General features: G+C 49.1%; 1 protein-coding gene and 2 long non-coding RNA genes across 12 annotated transcripts in view; 1 reads left to right on the top strand and 2 right to left on the bottom strand.

Moving 5' to 3' along the window:
• On the bottom strand, positions 1-6,501 carry LOC309841130. Its single transcript, XR_014298963.1, has 2 exons — positions 6,429-6,501; positions 1-5,209 (listed from the first exon to the last, which is right to left on the bottom strand). It is a non-coding gene; the product is annotated as an uncharacterized lncRNA (long non-coding RNA).
• CFAP300 (cilia and flagella associated protein 300) overlaps positions 6,065-16,429 on the top strand; it is a 21,975-nt gene continuing 11,610 nt past the window's right edge. The window contains exons 1-3 of one of the 10 annotated variants that reach the window (XR_014298929.1): positions 6,065-6,291; positions 6,839-6,932; positions 13,214-13,289. Coding sequence is in view for 9 of the 10 variants with exons in the window: in XM_082683993.1 (XP_082540119.1) it covers positions 6,182-6,291; positions 6,839-6,932; positions 13,214-13,289 (280 nt within the window). In the remaining variant the exon portion in view is untranslated. The remainder of the gene's footprint in view (positions 6,292-6,838; positions 6,933-13,213; positions 13,290-16,429) is intronic. The other 9 variants (XM_082683993.1, XM_082683996.1, XM_082683999.1 and 6 more) reach the window with 9 other exon arrangements.
• Positions 10,400-12,047, bottom strand: LOC309840458. The gene is made up of 3 exons (XR_014298607.1): positions 11,856-12,047; positions 11,222-11,316; positions 10,400-11,031 (listed from the first exon to the last, which is right to left on the bottom strand). It is a non-coding gene; the product is annotated as an uncharacterized lncRNA (long non-coding RNA).

A 16,429-nucleotide genomic window follows, 5' to 3' on the forward strand; every position in this document is an offset into this window, starting at 1 on the left:
CACTTTTTAAAAGTTTTTAAAGAACATAAAAACAAAACAAGAACCACAGGAAGGGGCAGGGTGTTCTACTCCTCTCTCTGGCCATTTGGAAGGTGGGGTGGGCACCGCACCCAGCCGGCCGGTCGGCCTCGAGCCCGCCGCACTGGCAGTGGTTAGAAATGCTGGCCCCTCGTTCAAGTCTGCATCTTGCGAAATAACCTCACCGTAGTCTTGTTTGGCTACTCCTTTGAGGACTTCCCACTTTCAAGAAGAGCGATCATTTTCATGTCCCACAATCTCCAAAATACATGTAGTTTTAAGGCAAAATTCAAACTTCCCGTTAGTGAAATATTTTGATACATCTTCTTTAGGATTAAAGCAGTCAGCATAAGTTAACGTCTGTGACTTGACAACAAATTCAAGTACCCAGAGCTTCTGTGAGGACCCTTGCCCCAAGCCTTAATCAGTGAGGGTACTTGGGTAATCCTCCAGAAGCAAACAGTGACGTGCCGTCTGGGCAGCTTTTGAACAAATTGCAGTAATGACAATTTCTTGACCTTCATAAGTGATATCAATTGACGCTTTGATAATGTAATGATAATTTATCGAGCACTTGCCGCATGCCGGGCATGCGCACACAGCATGAGAACCTCACTTGGTGCTCTCAAGGCCTTACCGTGCAGGTGCAGAGACCCTCCCTTTAGCCCCCGGGAACAGGGACCGCCAGGAAGTTAGAGCTGCCCAAAGGCACACAGGGTAAGTAAAGCTGGAACCGCAGGCCCGGACACGGGGCCCCAGAACTTACACTCTGAACCGCTAGCAATTCCACCTCTTAGAACTCTGAGCGAATTTCTTCCAGCCCATATCGTGACTGTGACCAGTCCATAAAGGCCTAGAAATGTGTCCAGACCACAGACTAGACACATCCGGAGCTGGACTGTAAGGACACAGAGGAGTTGGCCACTAAACGAGTATTTTAACTCTCTTTTTAGCAATGGTCATTTCTTCGGGGGGAGAGAAAGGATTTCAAACATTGTAAAGTCAAAGACTCGTTTTTGCAAGTGTGACTGTGCTTCGATTTCCCAAATGGGGAAGAGTGGCGCCCCTTCCACAAAAGCAGGAAAGGCAAAGCCATACTCGTCTTCCTCCCCAACAGACCCCAGACTCGTCCCAAGATTTCAGGGGTCCATGGAGGACAGCCTGGGAATCACTGAGGTCGACAGATTGCCATAGACCTGACAGATCTTGTTCTCTGAAAATCACTGAACAAAATGTCTAATGTTCTTGTCGACAAAGGAGGTAACTAGAACCCATACACCACGGGTAAGCAACAATACGTCTTCCTGTCTCTGCCTGACGGCTCTGCGCACGGTCCTGCTGCACCCAGCAGCTTTCATCGGTAGCTCAAGTCCTTGACAACGTGCCCAGGACACTAACGGGGGCCAGCAGCAGAGCCTGGCCAAACATAGTCCAAGAAGCGCGTGAACAGCAGGCAGCTCAGGAACACATGTGTCAAAACGCGGAATATTGTCCATAGAAATCTTTTTGGAAGAACTTCAAGGACTCAAAACTTCGTCTTAATATAAGACCCCAAAGCTCACCTAGCACGGACTTAATTTTCCAGTAGTATGAATTCCCGCCCTGCTCCCCAGGCTGCAGAAACGGATGGCTCCCCAGACCACAAGGTCGTGATGCCAAAATTAGAACAGGAAACTAAATTTCAAGAAGGCAGAGTGAACTACAAATTAAATAATCTGAAAACATACTAAAACCTGTGTAAGGAGCCAAGATTGCAAAACCTGAGGGACAGGTGTTAACTGGTCCAGGGGTCCCAAAGAGAGGTCTGGGTCAAACGCTGTTCTTGGTTTCACTTACATACACGGCCAACGTGCGGAGCCTGGGCTGACAGGCAAGCATAAAGGTCCAGGGTGGGGATAGACACAAGTCCCTCCAAGGCAGGACAGAATCAGCATTTTCCTGGTTAACCCAGTGAGTGGGAAGTGAATGGGGCTCACATGACCTCTTTCAGCTTCTAAGCACCCTTGCGCATATACCAAATCCTTGAGCTGAGTCGGCATCGAAGGCAATCTTCGTGCTTGTCCACTCGGCACGTGATGTGTGGCAGAGGGCAGGGTCACCGGCCCCCTTGACTCCAGGAGGCAGTGGCACTGGGGCAGGCTGCCAGGAAAGACCGGCTGTTGCAGCCTCTGCGGGTTTCTGGGAAAGCGTCGCGAATGCGCTGGAAGAAGGCTCAGCAGTACTAACTCCCCTAACAGAATGAAGTGACAGCCCATGGAAAATGTCTAGAACGATGCGCGGTGAAACGGGACATGTTCAAAAATACTGGGCGTTATGGCTGACCTTTGGCCAACTCTGATTTGAACTGTGTGGGTCCGCTCATACGTGATAGTTCTCAATAAATAGCGTACGGTAAGTGCTCTGAATGTATTTCTCTTCCTTTTGCTCTTCTTAGTAACATTTCTCTAGCTGACTTTCCTGTAAGAATAAGGACTCACAGAGCAGACACTGTGCTCAGTGACCACGTCACGGGTAGGGCCCCTGGGTAACAGTGCGCTCTTAGTAGTGGCGTGCATTTTGGGCGCAGGCTGTTGGCGCCCCTAAGCCTCCCTCTGTTCAAAGGCCGGCTGCGTTTTATTACTACGGTATCACCACCATGGTCATCACATCATCCCAGGGTTATTATCCTGCCACCTACCGGTCCTCCAGGTACTGGTCAGCTCCCAGGTGGTTGAGCGAGATCATGACACCACGAAGTGGGAGTGTTTCAGCCCAAATCTGGAATAAGGGCAAAGCTAGGTCTAGAAAGCATATGAATGCCATCTTATTTTTTTAAAGATTTTATTCATTTGAGAGAGAGAGAGAGCGCGAGCATGAGCGGGGGGAGGGGCAGAGGGAGAAGCAGGCTCCCGCCGAGCAGGGAGCCGGACTCCGGGCTCAATCCCAGGACCCTGAGATCATGACCTGAGCTGAAGGACATGTAACTGACTGAGCCACCCAGGTGCCCTGCATATGTGGAATTTAAGAAACAAAACAAACGAGCAAAGGGAGAAGAGATAGCAAGGCAAACCAAGAAACAGACTGAACTACAGAGAACACGCTGCTGTGACAGACGGAAGGGCGCAGGGGATGCAGGAGGGCACCTGTGCTGAGTGATATATGGACGTGAAACTAACATTACACTGTATGTTAACTAATCAGAATTTAAATAAAAACTTTAAAGAGAATTTGTAGTATTTCCGAAAATGGATATAAAAGGTAAGAGATCGGAACAGAAGGACCAACTGAAGATCCACTTAAGGAATGTTCACAGCGCCAAAGCCCCTCCTTACCAAGCACGGTGGTAAAGCACGGTGGGCACTTGCCATGTTTATTCTCACCCGGAGAAGCCTGATGCTTTACTCTCTAGAGACATCTCTGAGGGGAGGATGCCAAGGATGCCAACCCTAATCCTAACCCTAACCTCAACCCTGACCCTAAAACTTCACGTACCACTAACCCCTCACGTAACCAGTAACCCCTAACCCTAACCTTAAACTTACCCTCTGGAGAGGTCTCTGTAGTGCAGGCCAAAAGACCTCTACCCTCACCCTGCTCTAACTCTAATCCTAACCCATGCTCTGGTCCTAATCGGAACCCTAATCCTGGGGGAAACAACAGATTTGGGACCTATTTACAACAGAATATTACTCAGTCATAAAAACAGAAGGAGGGGCGCCTGCGTGGCTCAGTGGGTTAAGCCTCTGCCTTTGGCTCAGGTCATGAACTCAGGGTCCTGGGATCGAGCCCCACATCGGGCTCTCTGCTCAGCAGAGCAGAAAGCCTGCTTCCGCCTGCCTCCCACTTCCTGCCTCTCTGCCTACTTGTGATCTCTCGCTCTCTGTCAAATAAATAAATAAAATCTTAAAAAAAATAAAAATAAAAAATAAAAACAGAAGGAAACTTACAAAAATATATGTAGAGCTAGGTCAACTGGGTAGCCATATGGGGGAAAAAATGAGTTTTAAAAAATATTTTGAGATGGATCATAGACATAAATGTCAAACTATTGCCATAATTCTGTATAGGCAAAAAAAATTGTACAAAAAGAAGAATTATTTGTACTTTATTAAAATTTGAATTTGTGAGTATCAAAGTAATAAGCTGTAGACAAAAGTGAAAATATTTGAGGAGTGCCTGGCTGGTTCGGTTGGTGGAACACGCCACTCTCGATCTTGAGGTCATGCAAGCCCCACACTGGGCTTAGAGCTTGCTTAAAAAAAATATTTGCAACGCATCTAGTTGGCAATGGACTTACATCCAGATGAAACATTTTCTAAAGATAAATTTTAAAAATATGGACAATGCTTCATGGGCAAAACACTTAAATAAGTATATCATTAAAGAAAATATTCAAATGGCCAAAATGTCTATCAAAAAAATTGCTCGACAAGAACTATCAAGGAAACCCAAATTCAAAATCACAACGAGAAACAGAACCTCAGCAAAGAGCCTAAAATTTTTAAAAACTAATGCTATGTGTTAGCAAGAATGTAGAACAACTGGAAATTTGATGTCAGCTGGTTGGAGTGTAAATTCATCTCCTTTAGAAAATGTTTTAGCAGCATACAGTACAGCGAGACCTACTTAGACCCTATGACCAAGCTCTTCCAATGTTGTATATATTTCCAAAAGGAATAAGGGTGAGTTCATTGAAAAAAAAAAAAAAAAAACAGGCCCCAAAATGTTCATATCTGCTTTCAAAATAGTTTCACACTGTAAACCCAAAAGTGTCATCGGTGGGCCTCCCCATTTCATGGGCAGTAATCAGTAACAGAAAATAACACACATCTTCAACTTACAGTAGGATTCCATCTCAACAAGCCCATTATAAACTGGAAATGTCAGGAGTCAGAAACGCATTTGCTGCATGTGGCCTACTGAACATCACAGCTCAGGGCCTTGCAGTCTACGCCGAGCGGCCGAGCATCTCGCACAGACACACACTGTCCGGACAGTGACAGGGCGGAGCGGCAGGACGCGCGGACACTGGCGGTGAGCTTAGGGGCCCTTCGCCCTCGTGATCGCGTGGCTGACGGAGCTGATGGGACGGCACTAGCCCAGGAGAGACCGACACTGAGAATTCCACCCGCCGAGTTCCTACTGAATCAGTATTGCCTTAACACCTTCACAACGTCGAGAATTTCAGTCGAACCATCGTATCCAGACACTGCTGTTAGACGAACAACAAAACCTACGGAGAGAAAAGTTAATTTTCAGTAGAAACTACTATGTGTTTCAGGCGCCTGTGGCTCAGCTGGTAAAGTCTCACGGTTCTGAGTTCAAGCTGTAGGCTGGGTGTAACGATTACTTAAAAATAAAATTTTAAAAAATAAACAAGATAAATAAGCGTGTACTTTTATCAACCAGCACTCCCTACTGCAGTGTATATGGAAAAGTCTTTTAGCCTTCAGATGTAAATCGAAAAGAACAAAAGCCAAATGGTAAAAGAGAATAGTTTTCCAACTAGTCATATAGACGTAGGTCTTCCAAAGTAACCCTAATTAACTCAAAATCATGTCTTCAGAAATGTCTGAGTCATGCAACTGAACCAGAAAACTGGGATCGCAGGCTTCGGGTTAGGAAATCAACCTATGCTGAGTAATTTCAGCAAGAAGGCACCTGCACCCCTCTCTCCCAGGGCCGCTGCGCCCGGAGCAGGAGCAGGAGCCTGAGCGCGGGGGTGCAGGATGCCCCGGGAAAGGGGGAGCGGAGGTCTACCGTTCTCCGCCTGGCCCCGCCCCCGCGGCGAGCCCGGCCTCCTCCGCGTAGCCCCGCCCCCGCCGTCAGCAGTACCTCTTCCGTGTGGCCCAGCCCCCCCGGCGTCGCGCCAGCAGGGAGGCTCGGCTCTTCAGCCTGGCCCCACCTCCATTTCCCCCCCCCGCCCCCGCCCCCACCACGTTCCCGGCCTCCTCCGTGCGGCCCCGCCCCCACCGCGAACCTGGCCCCCTGCGCCGGAGGAGTCCCGTGGCCCCGCCCCCACTCCCCCACTCCTCCACCCCCTCCCTCCCCCACGCACTCCCCGCCGCGAGCTCGACATCCCCGCCCAGAGGATCCGCGTGGCCCCGCCCCCTGCCGCACGAGGCGACGCCTGGCCTCCGCGTCTCCTTGGAAACGGGCCCCACTTCCGCTAGCGAGGGGGGCGATGGCTGCCGGGGAGCCGGGGGACTTGGGCGGCTACTACTTCAGATTCCTGCCTCAGAAAACCTTCCAGTGTCTGAGCACCCCGGAGACCACCAGCCGGCTCCGCCAGTGGTGAGAGGCCGAGGGCAGGGCTGGGCGAGCCCCTGTGCCCGGCGGCGGGGTCCGAACCGCGGGCAGCGCCGTCTCCGCGGGGATGGGGGGCAGCGGGACGTGCCGGGAGCGCGCCTCGCCCACGGCCCCGCGCTGACCTGTCTCCACCCCGATACCCCTCCGCTCCCGCTCGGGGTCCGGCCGCGCGCTGGCCCTGGCCTGTTCCCGCCCCCTCCCGTCCCGCGCTGGCCCCTCCCCCAGGCTGATCCCGCCCCTTCCCGCTCCCGCCCTTCCCTTCGCACCGCCACACGCGGATCCCGCCCCTCTCGCTCCGCGCTGACCCCTCCCACCCCCATCCCTCAGCTCGGGCTCCCGCCCGGCCGCGTGCTGGCCCCCCGCATCCTCCCGCCTCCTCCAGCTCCGCGCCCACGCTGACCTGCCCCAAGCCCTTGCTGGCCCCTCCCCCAGGCCGACCCCGCCCCACGCGGGTAGTCCCCGCCCCTATGACCACGCCCCTATCTGCCCCCTCCCACCGCCCTGCCCGCGCTGACCGCCCCCTCCCCCGCAGGTCCATGCTAGGCAGAGTGGCGGCGCAGGCGTTCGGCTTCGACCAGACGTTCCAGGCGTACCGCAAGGATGACTTCGTCATGGTTGGTGTGAGGGTAGGGAGCCCTGGGCGGCCGGGCTCCCCGCGGGGGTACTCCCCGCCCCACAGGCAGGCGGGCAGAGGCGACCGCGTGGGGAAGGGGAGCTGCCCGACCGCAGGAGTTCGGGGGCCGTCGTTAGACCCGCAGGCACACGGGACAGGGTGCTCCGTCCGCGCTGCATTGGGGGCTGCGGGGGCTGCGGTGCGCGGTGGGGGGGCTGCGGGTACGCGCACAGCGGGGCACCGACAGCAGGTAGTCTCCCTCGCGCGTGCGCGTGCGCGTGGGGAGGACGGGGGCGCCTGCGGTCCACCTTGGCCGGGTGAGGGCCGCAGAGCGAGCAGGGGTGCTTGTCGGGCAGGTGCGGGATCCAGGTGTCCGTGGGGGCGGTCCTACTCCCACCCGCGGCAGGGGCTGCTGCTCCCTGCGGTCCCTCCAGGTGTCCGGGCCCCTCTGCTCTTTGCGCAGGATTGGTCACGGGGCAGAAGGACCACCCTGCCCAGTGTAATCTCTTTCCAAATAAGGGCAGCCTCGTGGGTTCCTGGGTGGCTCAATGGGTTAAGCCTCTACCTTTGGCTCAGGTCATGATCTCAGGGTCCTGGGATCGAGGCCCCCACATCAGGCTCCCTGCTCGGCGCGCACTCTCTCTCTGCCTGCCTTTCTGCCTACTTGTGATATGTCTGTCAAATAAATGAATTTTTAAAAAAAATCTTAAAAAAAAAAAAGTACAGCCTTGTTCTGAGGCTCCAGCGAGGACAGAGATGGGGGTTGGGGACAGTTGCTTTTCAACCCTTGATACAGGGTAAGATGGTCAAACCTCTTTCCCTTTCCTGAAGATACTATTTTAACAGTAAGATAACACAATTTTGTTGTGACCACGTGACATTTCTCAGGTTATCATCCTTAGGTTTTTCATTCATACCAGCACTGGCTTTCACATTGATAGAGATTTTTAAAATCAGGACTGTAATTCACTGAGTTCAAGTGCTACAGAAATTTCCTTATGAATCATCTATTCAATAAACGTTTGTCGAATGCTTAACTAGTTCCCTGCCGGAGGATGTTGAGAAGACAGAGCCCTGGTCCCAACTTGCTAGGCACTGAAGCTGGAAATTTGAAAAATTCTCTGCAACACAGTAAAATACTTGCTACAGTGGAGGATACAAGGTGCCTTCCACACAGAAGCATCACCTAATGGAGGGGCATTGGCGTCAGGAAGAACTTCATGGAGGAAGGCATAAAATAAATTAGAGTTGTTCAACAGACACAGAATTCTTCAACAGATTCAAAATTTATCCATAAAGTACAACAGATTTTCATAATACCAGGCTATTTTTTTCTAAATTTCAAAATCTTCACATTTATTTATAAATATCCCCATATTTCAGTTCAAAGAAATGTACCTAGAGAAACATTATTTTTACTCACATCACTGAATTGGCGGCGGGGGAGCATAGTAGCTCAGACTGTGTGGCCCGGGACGGAATCCGCCCTGAAGCCCATGAACCCTAGGGCCTCCTTGCTGGCCAGGAAGGCCTTTCCAAGGAACTCAGAGGGATCTAGCAGTATGTCCCATAGTCCTGTGCTTCTGAACATTTTCTAAGATAGACACCTTTGTTTTCTGAGAGTTCCTAAAGCTGTATAAGCTTAGGGCCAGAGGAAGCCCAGATCCTCCCCTGATTTGGCCTCTGGCTGGCTGTTCAGATCCCACCACTGCCACAGCCTAGCTCTGTGACACCAGGCACGTCCCTTTACCACCCGATCTTCCGTTTGCTGTTCTGAAAAATGATCCCAGTGCTCGGCACATAAATACTTTTGAGTATGAAAATAATGCTGAGTATCTGATGGTTTATAAAGAAGATTGAAGAAGATTGGGGCACCTGGCTGGGTGAGGCGGTAGGACGCGCTTGATATCAGGGTTGTGAGTTCAAGCCCCATGCTGGGTGTAGAGAGGACTTAAAAAATCAAATGTGAAAAAAAAAAGAAAAAAGATTAAAGGAAGTAATATATTCAGCAAAATGCTTGGCTCATAATAAGTAATAATATTTGTTTACTACCTTACAAAGTGTTTTTACTTTTTTTTTTTTTTTAAGCTTTTATTTGAGAGAGAGGGTGAGTGCATAAGCACAGCAGAGGGGAGGGGCAGAAGGAGAGGCAGAGGCAGACTCCCCGCTGAACAGGGAGCCCACAGCACTGGACTCCATCCCAGGACCATATCGCAGGACCACAGGATCGTGACCTGAGCCGAAGGCAGACATCTAACCGATAGAGCCCCCCAGATGCCCCACAAAGTGTTTCACTAGCAGAAGTGACTCATGGGTGCCAGATTGAGTTTCAGCACTTCTTAGACATTTGGCACTAATCTTTACAACAGTCTAGTAAATTTGGGGTTTTGACCCCCATTTTTCAGCTTAGAAAACGCAGGCTCAAAATGGTTGAATAATCGGTGCAGGAATGCCTGGCAAGTGGTAAGACCGAGGGGCCTCGCGACACAAGCTTCCATGTCATTTCTACTACAGACGCTCGTAACTGAACAAAGGGTATCGCTTAAACCTAGAGTTCCAGATTTAAAGTGTTCCCTTTCAATTTTAAAAACAAATTTATGGGGGCACCTGGGTGCCTCAGTGGGTGAAGCCTCTGCCTTGGGCTCAGGTCATGATCTCAGGGTCCTGGGATTGAGGCCTGCATCAGGGCTCTCTGCTCAGCAGGGAGCCTGCTTCCCCCTCCCCCTCTGCCTGCCTCTCTGCCTACTTATGATCTCTGTCAAATAAATGAATAAAATCTTTAAAAAAACAAATTTAGGTTCCCAAAGTTCATTTGTGAGAGAGTAAAGAGCTGGAAGGAAGGAAGGAACCATTCCCTCCACTAGCGTTTCCGTGGTCTCTGGATCTATACGGAGGAAAAAGACCCCATGCAAGAGAGGGAAGCGGTCCAGGCTGGCACTGAGAGCGAGAAGGCAGGTGGCCCGTGGCCTGTGGCCCAGGCCAGGATGCAGACTCCCTGGTGGCACAAAAGAGAAGGCCATCTTGGTTTTGGTTTGGTTTGGTTTGGTTTGGTTTCCATGGAGGCACTCAGAGGAGGGTTTACAAAAGACAAGCTCCTCGAGTTGGGCCCTGAAAGACAGGTAGGAGTTTGTTAGATGGACGATGTGGGGGATAACAGGAGATGGACAGGAGGGCACGCTAGATGACCTGTGCGGCGCGGAGGGGCGTGGCTTTATCTGGCTGACACGGGGTTGCCTCGAGGTTTTCCGGAAGCCGGTCACACTCACAATCCTGCCGGCACCTAGGCAGAGCTGTGGAGGGTAGCTTGTTAGGACAGAGTCTGGCAGCAGTGAGGCCAGCCTGGCAACTTCTCCCGCATACAGTAGAGCATGACAGCAGCACGCGGATGGCCAGGAGAGAGGCTTCGGAGGAAGACAGTATTCAAGGACTCAGGATATTTGAGGATAAGGTGGGGGAGGGGCGATTGCAGAGGATGAACACGTTTCTTTTTTTTTTTTTTTTTTTTAATTTTTAAAGATTTTATTTATTTATTTGACAGAGAGAGAAATCACAAGTAGGCAGAGAGGCAGGCAGACAGAGAGGGGATGCAGGCCCCCTGCTGAGCAGAGAGCCCGATATGGGACTCGATCCCAGGACCCTGGGATCATGACCTGAGCTGAAGGCAGGGGCTTAACCCACTGAGCCACCCAGGCGCCCCGGATGAACATGTTTCTGATTGAGCTGACTGGGGTGGTAGATGATGCCATTAAAGCCGCAGAAAATGCAAAAGAATAAACAAACTGAGTTCAGTTTCAGGCATTCTTATCTTGAAATGCACGGAAGCGGCAATACCCTGGATTGTTGAATCCAAGATCCTGCTTTGAGTCTCGAGAGCGAGGTCCAGGCTGGGTATACGGTGTGGTGTTCTCCCCATGGGATGAAGGGTGGGGAGGGGCTCTTCCACATAAAGCAGGGAAGCGAGTCAGACAGCTTTCTCAAGGTCTGCTCACACTTAATGGCCTTGTGCCACAGGGGCTAGGAGGGCAGGCTTTGAGCTGAGCGTAGTGCTGTCCCAAATAAAACTGGATTCCTTAAAGACGAAGAGAATGGATGTTGGCTGAGAAGCCAGCAATCTGCGGGACAGATAACAGAGTCAAGATTCTACTTCCATCTCGTATGCGTGGCATATGATAGATGTACATTGAAAAATCTATGTTATATAAAAGAATCTATTAATTTAGAAATCCTTTTCCCACTGTCACATCTTACGAAACAAGTTTATTCTAATCTCTACATGCACTTGGCCGTCAGTGTCTTTATTACCAGTGTGACTTGTTTGGGCATCATCTACTGTATTTCCAGAGCACAGCAGCTTCCCTGAAGTTGAGGCAGTCCCATCTAATGTCTCCCTGGAAATTCTGTAACAAACCGAAGATGTCATTTACATATATTAGGGCAGGGCTTTTTGGTGTTTTTTGTTTTATTCTTTAAGTGCATAATTAGCCCCAACAACATAACAGCTATCATGTTGCTTTATTTGAGGGGCCTTTAGATAAAGACTCACCTGCCTTGCTTTGGGTCATTTCACTACAGCTCCCTTAGACTGCTTCCATTACAATAGCCTGTAAAATTCAGTTTTAAGTTGATACTAAAAAGATGGAGTTGATATTCTTTCCCCCAGGAATAATTACTAAATCTGAATTAAATTTCCCTTTTACTGATTTTTCCAGAAGATGTCTAAAAAACATTCAAAACCAGTATTAATTGAGCTTAATTCCAGGTTATGTTTCTTTTCAAAATGTATATTACACAAATTAAGTTAATTGTACAAATGCTCTTTAGCTTGTAAGGTTTTATAAAGTTATAAGACATCTTGCTTTTTTTTTGGTGAGAAGTAGTTTTGGGGAAAAGTTATTTTTTTGTAAGTGGCCATATATGATACCTGTGAAGTGTTTACCTTTATCCCTCCACCACTGCAAGGTCCACACCATTGAAAGAGGAATTTCTGCCTTGTGCGATGTCGGCGTTCACACTGATGTCATTCATCTTCACGCTGCACACTTGGTCCTCGTCACTGTTCCCTTTCTCGTTAAATAACATTCATTCTGCCTGGAAATGACATTCATGAAAAAACTGCCAGGTCATCTGTGGTTCCTCCTCCTCTCTTTGCCCCGCCCTCCTGTACAGTCACTGAGTCCACTCCCTTCTCCACCTCCCTACCCCCTTCTGTCCTCTTGACTCACGGAGCATCAGACCTTCGTGGGTCTCAGCAGTACCTTCCCTCTGCACTGTTGTCCTCGTAGCCCTTCGGGTCATTCTCCACACTGCTGCCAGAATGAGCTGTGAAAAACAGGACAAGTCAAGCTGTCCTTGCTTAAATCTCTGTAGTGTCTTCCTGCTGCATTAAATCAAAATACTCACCCATTTAAATCTGCATTACATTAAGATTGAAATTTGTGACTAGACCTACAAGGTCAATGGTTTAAAAACCAGGAAACAAAGACTCCTGAAAGTTGAGCACTCAGGTGTCCTGACTTGGTTCCAGCATGACACTAAAAAGACTCTTTCTTAAAGGGGAGAAATTAGCAAGTTTAAAGTCTGTGAGAAAGGAAGGGACATCCCATTGGAGGAAAGTAGAGAGGCTCAGTGTGACCCGGAGTCAGAAGCAGGGATGGTCTAATGAGGTTAGAAGGTCAAAGCTTCTGTGTGTCCCTTGGGTAGAATTCAGTTGCTGATGACTTTTAGATCTAGCTGTAGTGGGGGGGTAGGGTGGCGATTCCTAAATTACCTGGGAAACAAAATTGAAGATTGAAGAAATATACATAACCTCCTGCTTTTCACTGGAAATCGTTAGTTTCTATTTATTAAGTCCCAAAGATACCCGTACTTGGACATACAGTGGTGTTCATACTTGAAGGTAACAACCTGAAGTGAACAAAACTTCATTTCTTTTTTTTTTTTTTAAGATTTTATTTATTTATTTGGCAGAGAGAGATCACAAGTAGGCAGAGAGGCAGGCAGAGAGAGAGAGAGGAGGAAGCAGGCTCCCTGCCGAGCAGAGAGCCTGATGCGGGACTCGATCCCGGGACGCGAGATCATGACCTGAGCCGAAGGCAGCGGCTTAACCCACTGAGCCACCCAGGTGCCCCCCAAACTTCATTTCTTTATAAAAGATTTATTAGACATTTTACCCATTTAAAATTGTCCTCCCCAATTTGACTTAAATGAGATTTTACTATAGTTATTTTAGAAGTTAATTCTTGCTACTGTTCATAATAAATTATCTAACTGGCTTCCCTCAAATTTGTCTTTCAGGCTTTCTTCAAAGACCCAGATGTTATACCCAATTTGAAGTTACTTTCAGATTCTTCTGGACAGTGGATCACATTAGGTAAATAAAAGCTACCGTCATCTTTTCAGATGACTGTTTTATTATTGTGACACAGTTTTGCTCATTTTTGCATTTGCTCAGTTTTGCATTTCATTATCTGCATCCACACTGCAAGTAATGACCGGCTGGTTTGCTCACATCAGGGTCTCCAGGGAGCCCTTGCTCCTGTCCTGGCCCAACACACAAGTCTCATTCTCTCTTGCATTCGCTGGGGAAGTAGTTCTTGCGCCTTCTGTGGACTCTGAGAGATGCAGGGAACGGTAAGGGGAACTCTGGAAACTGGCCACCATGGACAGACCAGTGCAGTAGTTCACCAGCAAGAGGACAAGGGCATCACGGAAGATTCTACTGATGTGAGGGTGCCACCGCCCCGTCTTTGGGAACCAAGGAAGCAGCTGCCACGAAGCATTCCTAAAGTAATACATAAAGCCACAGAAGAGAGTCTTAAGTTCTCACAAAGAGAACTTTATATACGTAAGAATTTCATAGTACCTTGAAACATAGCTAGAGATCTTTAAAGAAAATCACCCAGGGGTGCCTGGGTGGCTGAGTCGATTGAACGTCCAACTCTAGATTTGGGCTCAGGTCACAATCTCCGGGTCCAGGGATCGAGCCCTGCGTCATCGTCATCATCACATTACCCAAACACTTAGTAACATTCAATGTAATCTCTTAAATAGCTCTCAGGCCAAGGAATTAACCAGAGTTAATAGAAAAGGCTATTCTAAAAACAAAAACATGAACAGTATATTTCAAATTTTAGATTGAGGTATTTTAACAATAGAACAAATTGTTCTCCTCCTTTTAGAAGGAAAGTCTGGTTAGTAATGTTGCTCTGTGCTCAAGAAAAACGTAAGTGGATTTTAAATGAGGTGGGTTGTTTTGGTAAATTCGTATATTGCGTGTTCATGGAATTCTAGTATTACACAAAAATTACTTACAGTATTAGTCAAGACCAAGATGACCAATAGTTCATGATGTTAGAATTCGTGGGTCACATTTTACTGCTTTTGGCTAAAGACCACTGCAAAATTTATAAAGGAAAAAGCTGGTACAGTGTGGTCTTAAGAGTATTACACAGTTAAACTGTCCGAGCAGATGTACCCACCAGTTCAGAATCTTCAGAAGGGAATCATCAGAGGCACATGTCACAGTGCTTATAAAACATGTTTGGCGTAACTTCAGTTAATTCCTTTATAAAATAAGCTTCGTTTAGAAAAAAGTCAACCTTCCTCTGTGTTGGTAGACCCTTCACAGAGCAGTGAGACAGTGCCGACTTTGGTCCTGGGGTTTAGCAAAGGCCCTGCGACAGAGCGCTTCTGAAATTCCACATGCGCACGGCAGAACCAATTAGAGGGCCTCCGGCAAGTGGCCGGGGACGCAGCGTTCCGAGTCCGAGGCAGAAGTCTCCGGGCGTTTGCAAGGGACCATCTGGACCTTCTGCCAGCTTCTCTTTGTCTGAATTGTTGACCGTCTTCCCTCTTTTTCCTCTGCGGGCCTTTAGAAGCAAAATAAACACCTTTTCAACATGAGACAGCAGACATTCTTCTAGCGGGCGAACCGCTTTGGAGAGTGTCCCTGCCGGCTCTGGTGCCTGGCCTGCTGCTGCTGGGGCCGCTGTGTCCCCTCTGCCAGCGGCCATGGCCACGGCCCTCTGCTCATGGACACACTGAGCCCTTTGCTGGCTGACACACAATGGATGCGTCCTCTGTGCTGGGTGAAGGGCATTGCAGATGTTCCCTCCTTTAATTCCCAAAACAAGTCCGAGAGGCGTTATTGTTATTATAAATCCTGTTTCACAAAGGGTCAGATTTGGGAGCTCAGTCATTGGCACCATCTTAAGGCTGGCTGGGCTCAGCAGAGCTGAGAGTCAGATCCAGGTCCCAGACTTCCAGACCCTGACCTTTGCGCTCTCCTGCCTATGCCATTTCAGGTTTGAGACAAGCACTGTCAGAAAAGCAAAAAATAAATAGGAAACCCCCTGTGTATGTTAATGTATCAAGGGGGAAAAATATGTTCTTCACTTCGTGTGTGAGCCTAGCAGTGCAGTACGGATCTTGCAAACACTGCAGACGGAAGTTTACTGTATTCCTGCGTGACCAATAGCATGTGCTATGGACTGAATTATGTCTCCTCCAAATTCTTGTGTTAAGCTCTAACCCCCAGTGTTACAGTATTTGGAGATGAGGCCTTTGGAAGATGATTATTTGAAAGTGTGCAGTGGTGATCGGTTGGGCGGCTTCGAATGCCTCCCAGCCCAGATCTATGATGGGAAGCTTGATCCCAGTGAGGTGTCGAGCAGGAATGAAGACCTCGTATCAGAAACAGGGGAAAGACAGCCCATGGAATGGCAGAGACCTTGGCTGGATGATGATGTAGTGTTTTGCAGAAGGTAGAACTTGGAAGTGATAAAATTGTGTGTTTAGCTGAGAGCTCTAAACCAGCTGGTGTGGGAGCTGCCTGGTTCTTCTTGGATGTTTATAATAAAGCAAGAAAGGAAAAAGATGGGTTGAAGAAGGAATTGTTAAGGAGTAACCAGAGCTTGAAGATTTGGAATATCCTCAGCCTTTTCATAGTGTTAAAAAAGAGAGCAAGAGAGAGGGATTCGTCTGGAGAGAACAGAGGCCCCTGGACAACTGTGTGACGCAGAGAGAGTGCACGTAACTGGGGCTCACCCAGCCCCTCCAGCAGAAGCCTGGGATTGGGCGGGGGTGGTGCCCGCAAAGACGCTGCCAGTGTGAGGGACGGGACAGACCATAGATCCTACAGGACCAGACCAGGGAGCCACTTGGCTGCAGACACGGCTGTTCTTCAGGAGCACAGAAGGGCTGAAAGACAGCTCAGGTCCTCAGGGCCAGCCCCAGTGTCAGGAACACGCGGAGGGGGACACCTCAGAGGCTGAGCCACCATCCCCAGCAGGTCGGGAGGGCAGAGCATTGAACCAAAGGGGAGTATTCTTGGGGCTTAAAAGCGTCAGGAAATTTCCCTTGCCAGGTTTCAGGCTTGCTTAGGACCATCACCCCCTTTTTTTCTGCTTCTCTTCTTTGGAATGGACGTGTCTGTTCCTTGTCTTCGCATCGTATTTTGGAAACATGTAACTTGTCTGGTTTCGCAGGTTCCTAGCTGCAGAGGAATTTTGC

This window comes from Mustela nivalis (genome assembly GCF_964662115.1).
Source record: "Mustela nivalis genome assembly, chromosome: 9".
NCBI classification, from domain to species: Eukaryota; Metazoa; Chordata; class Mammalia; order Carnivora; family Mustelidae; genus Mustela; species Mustela nivalis.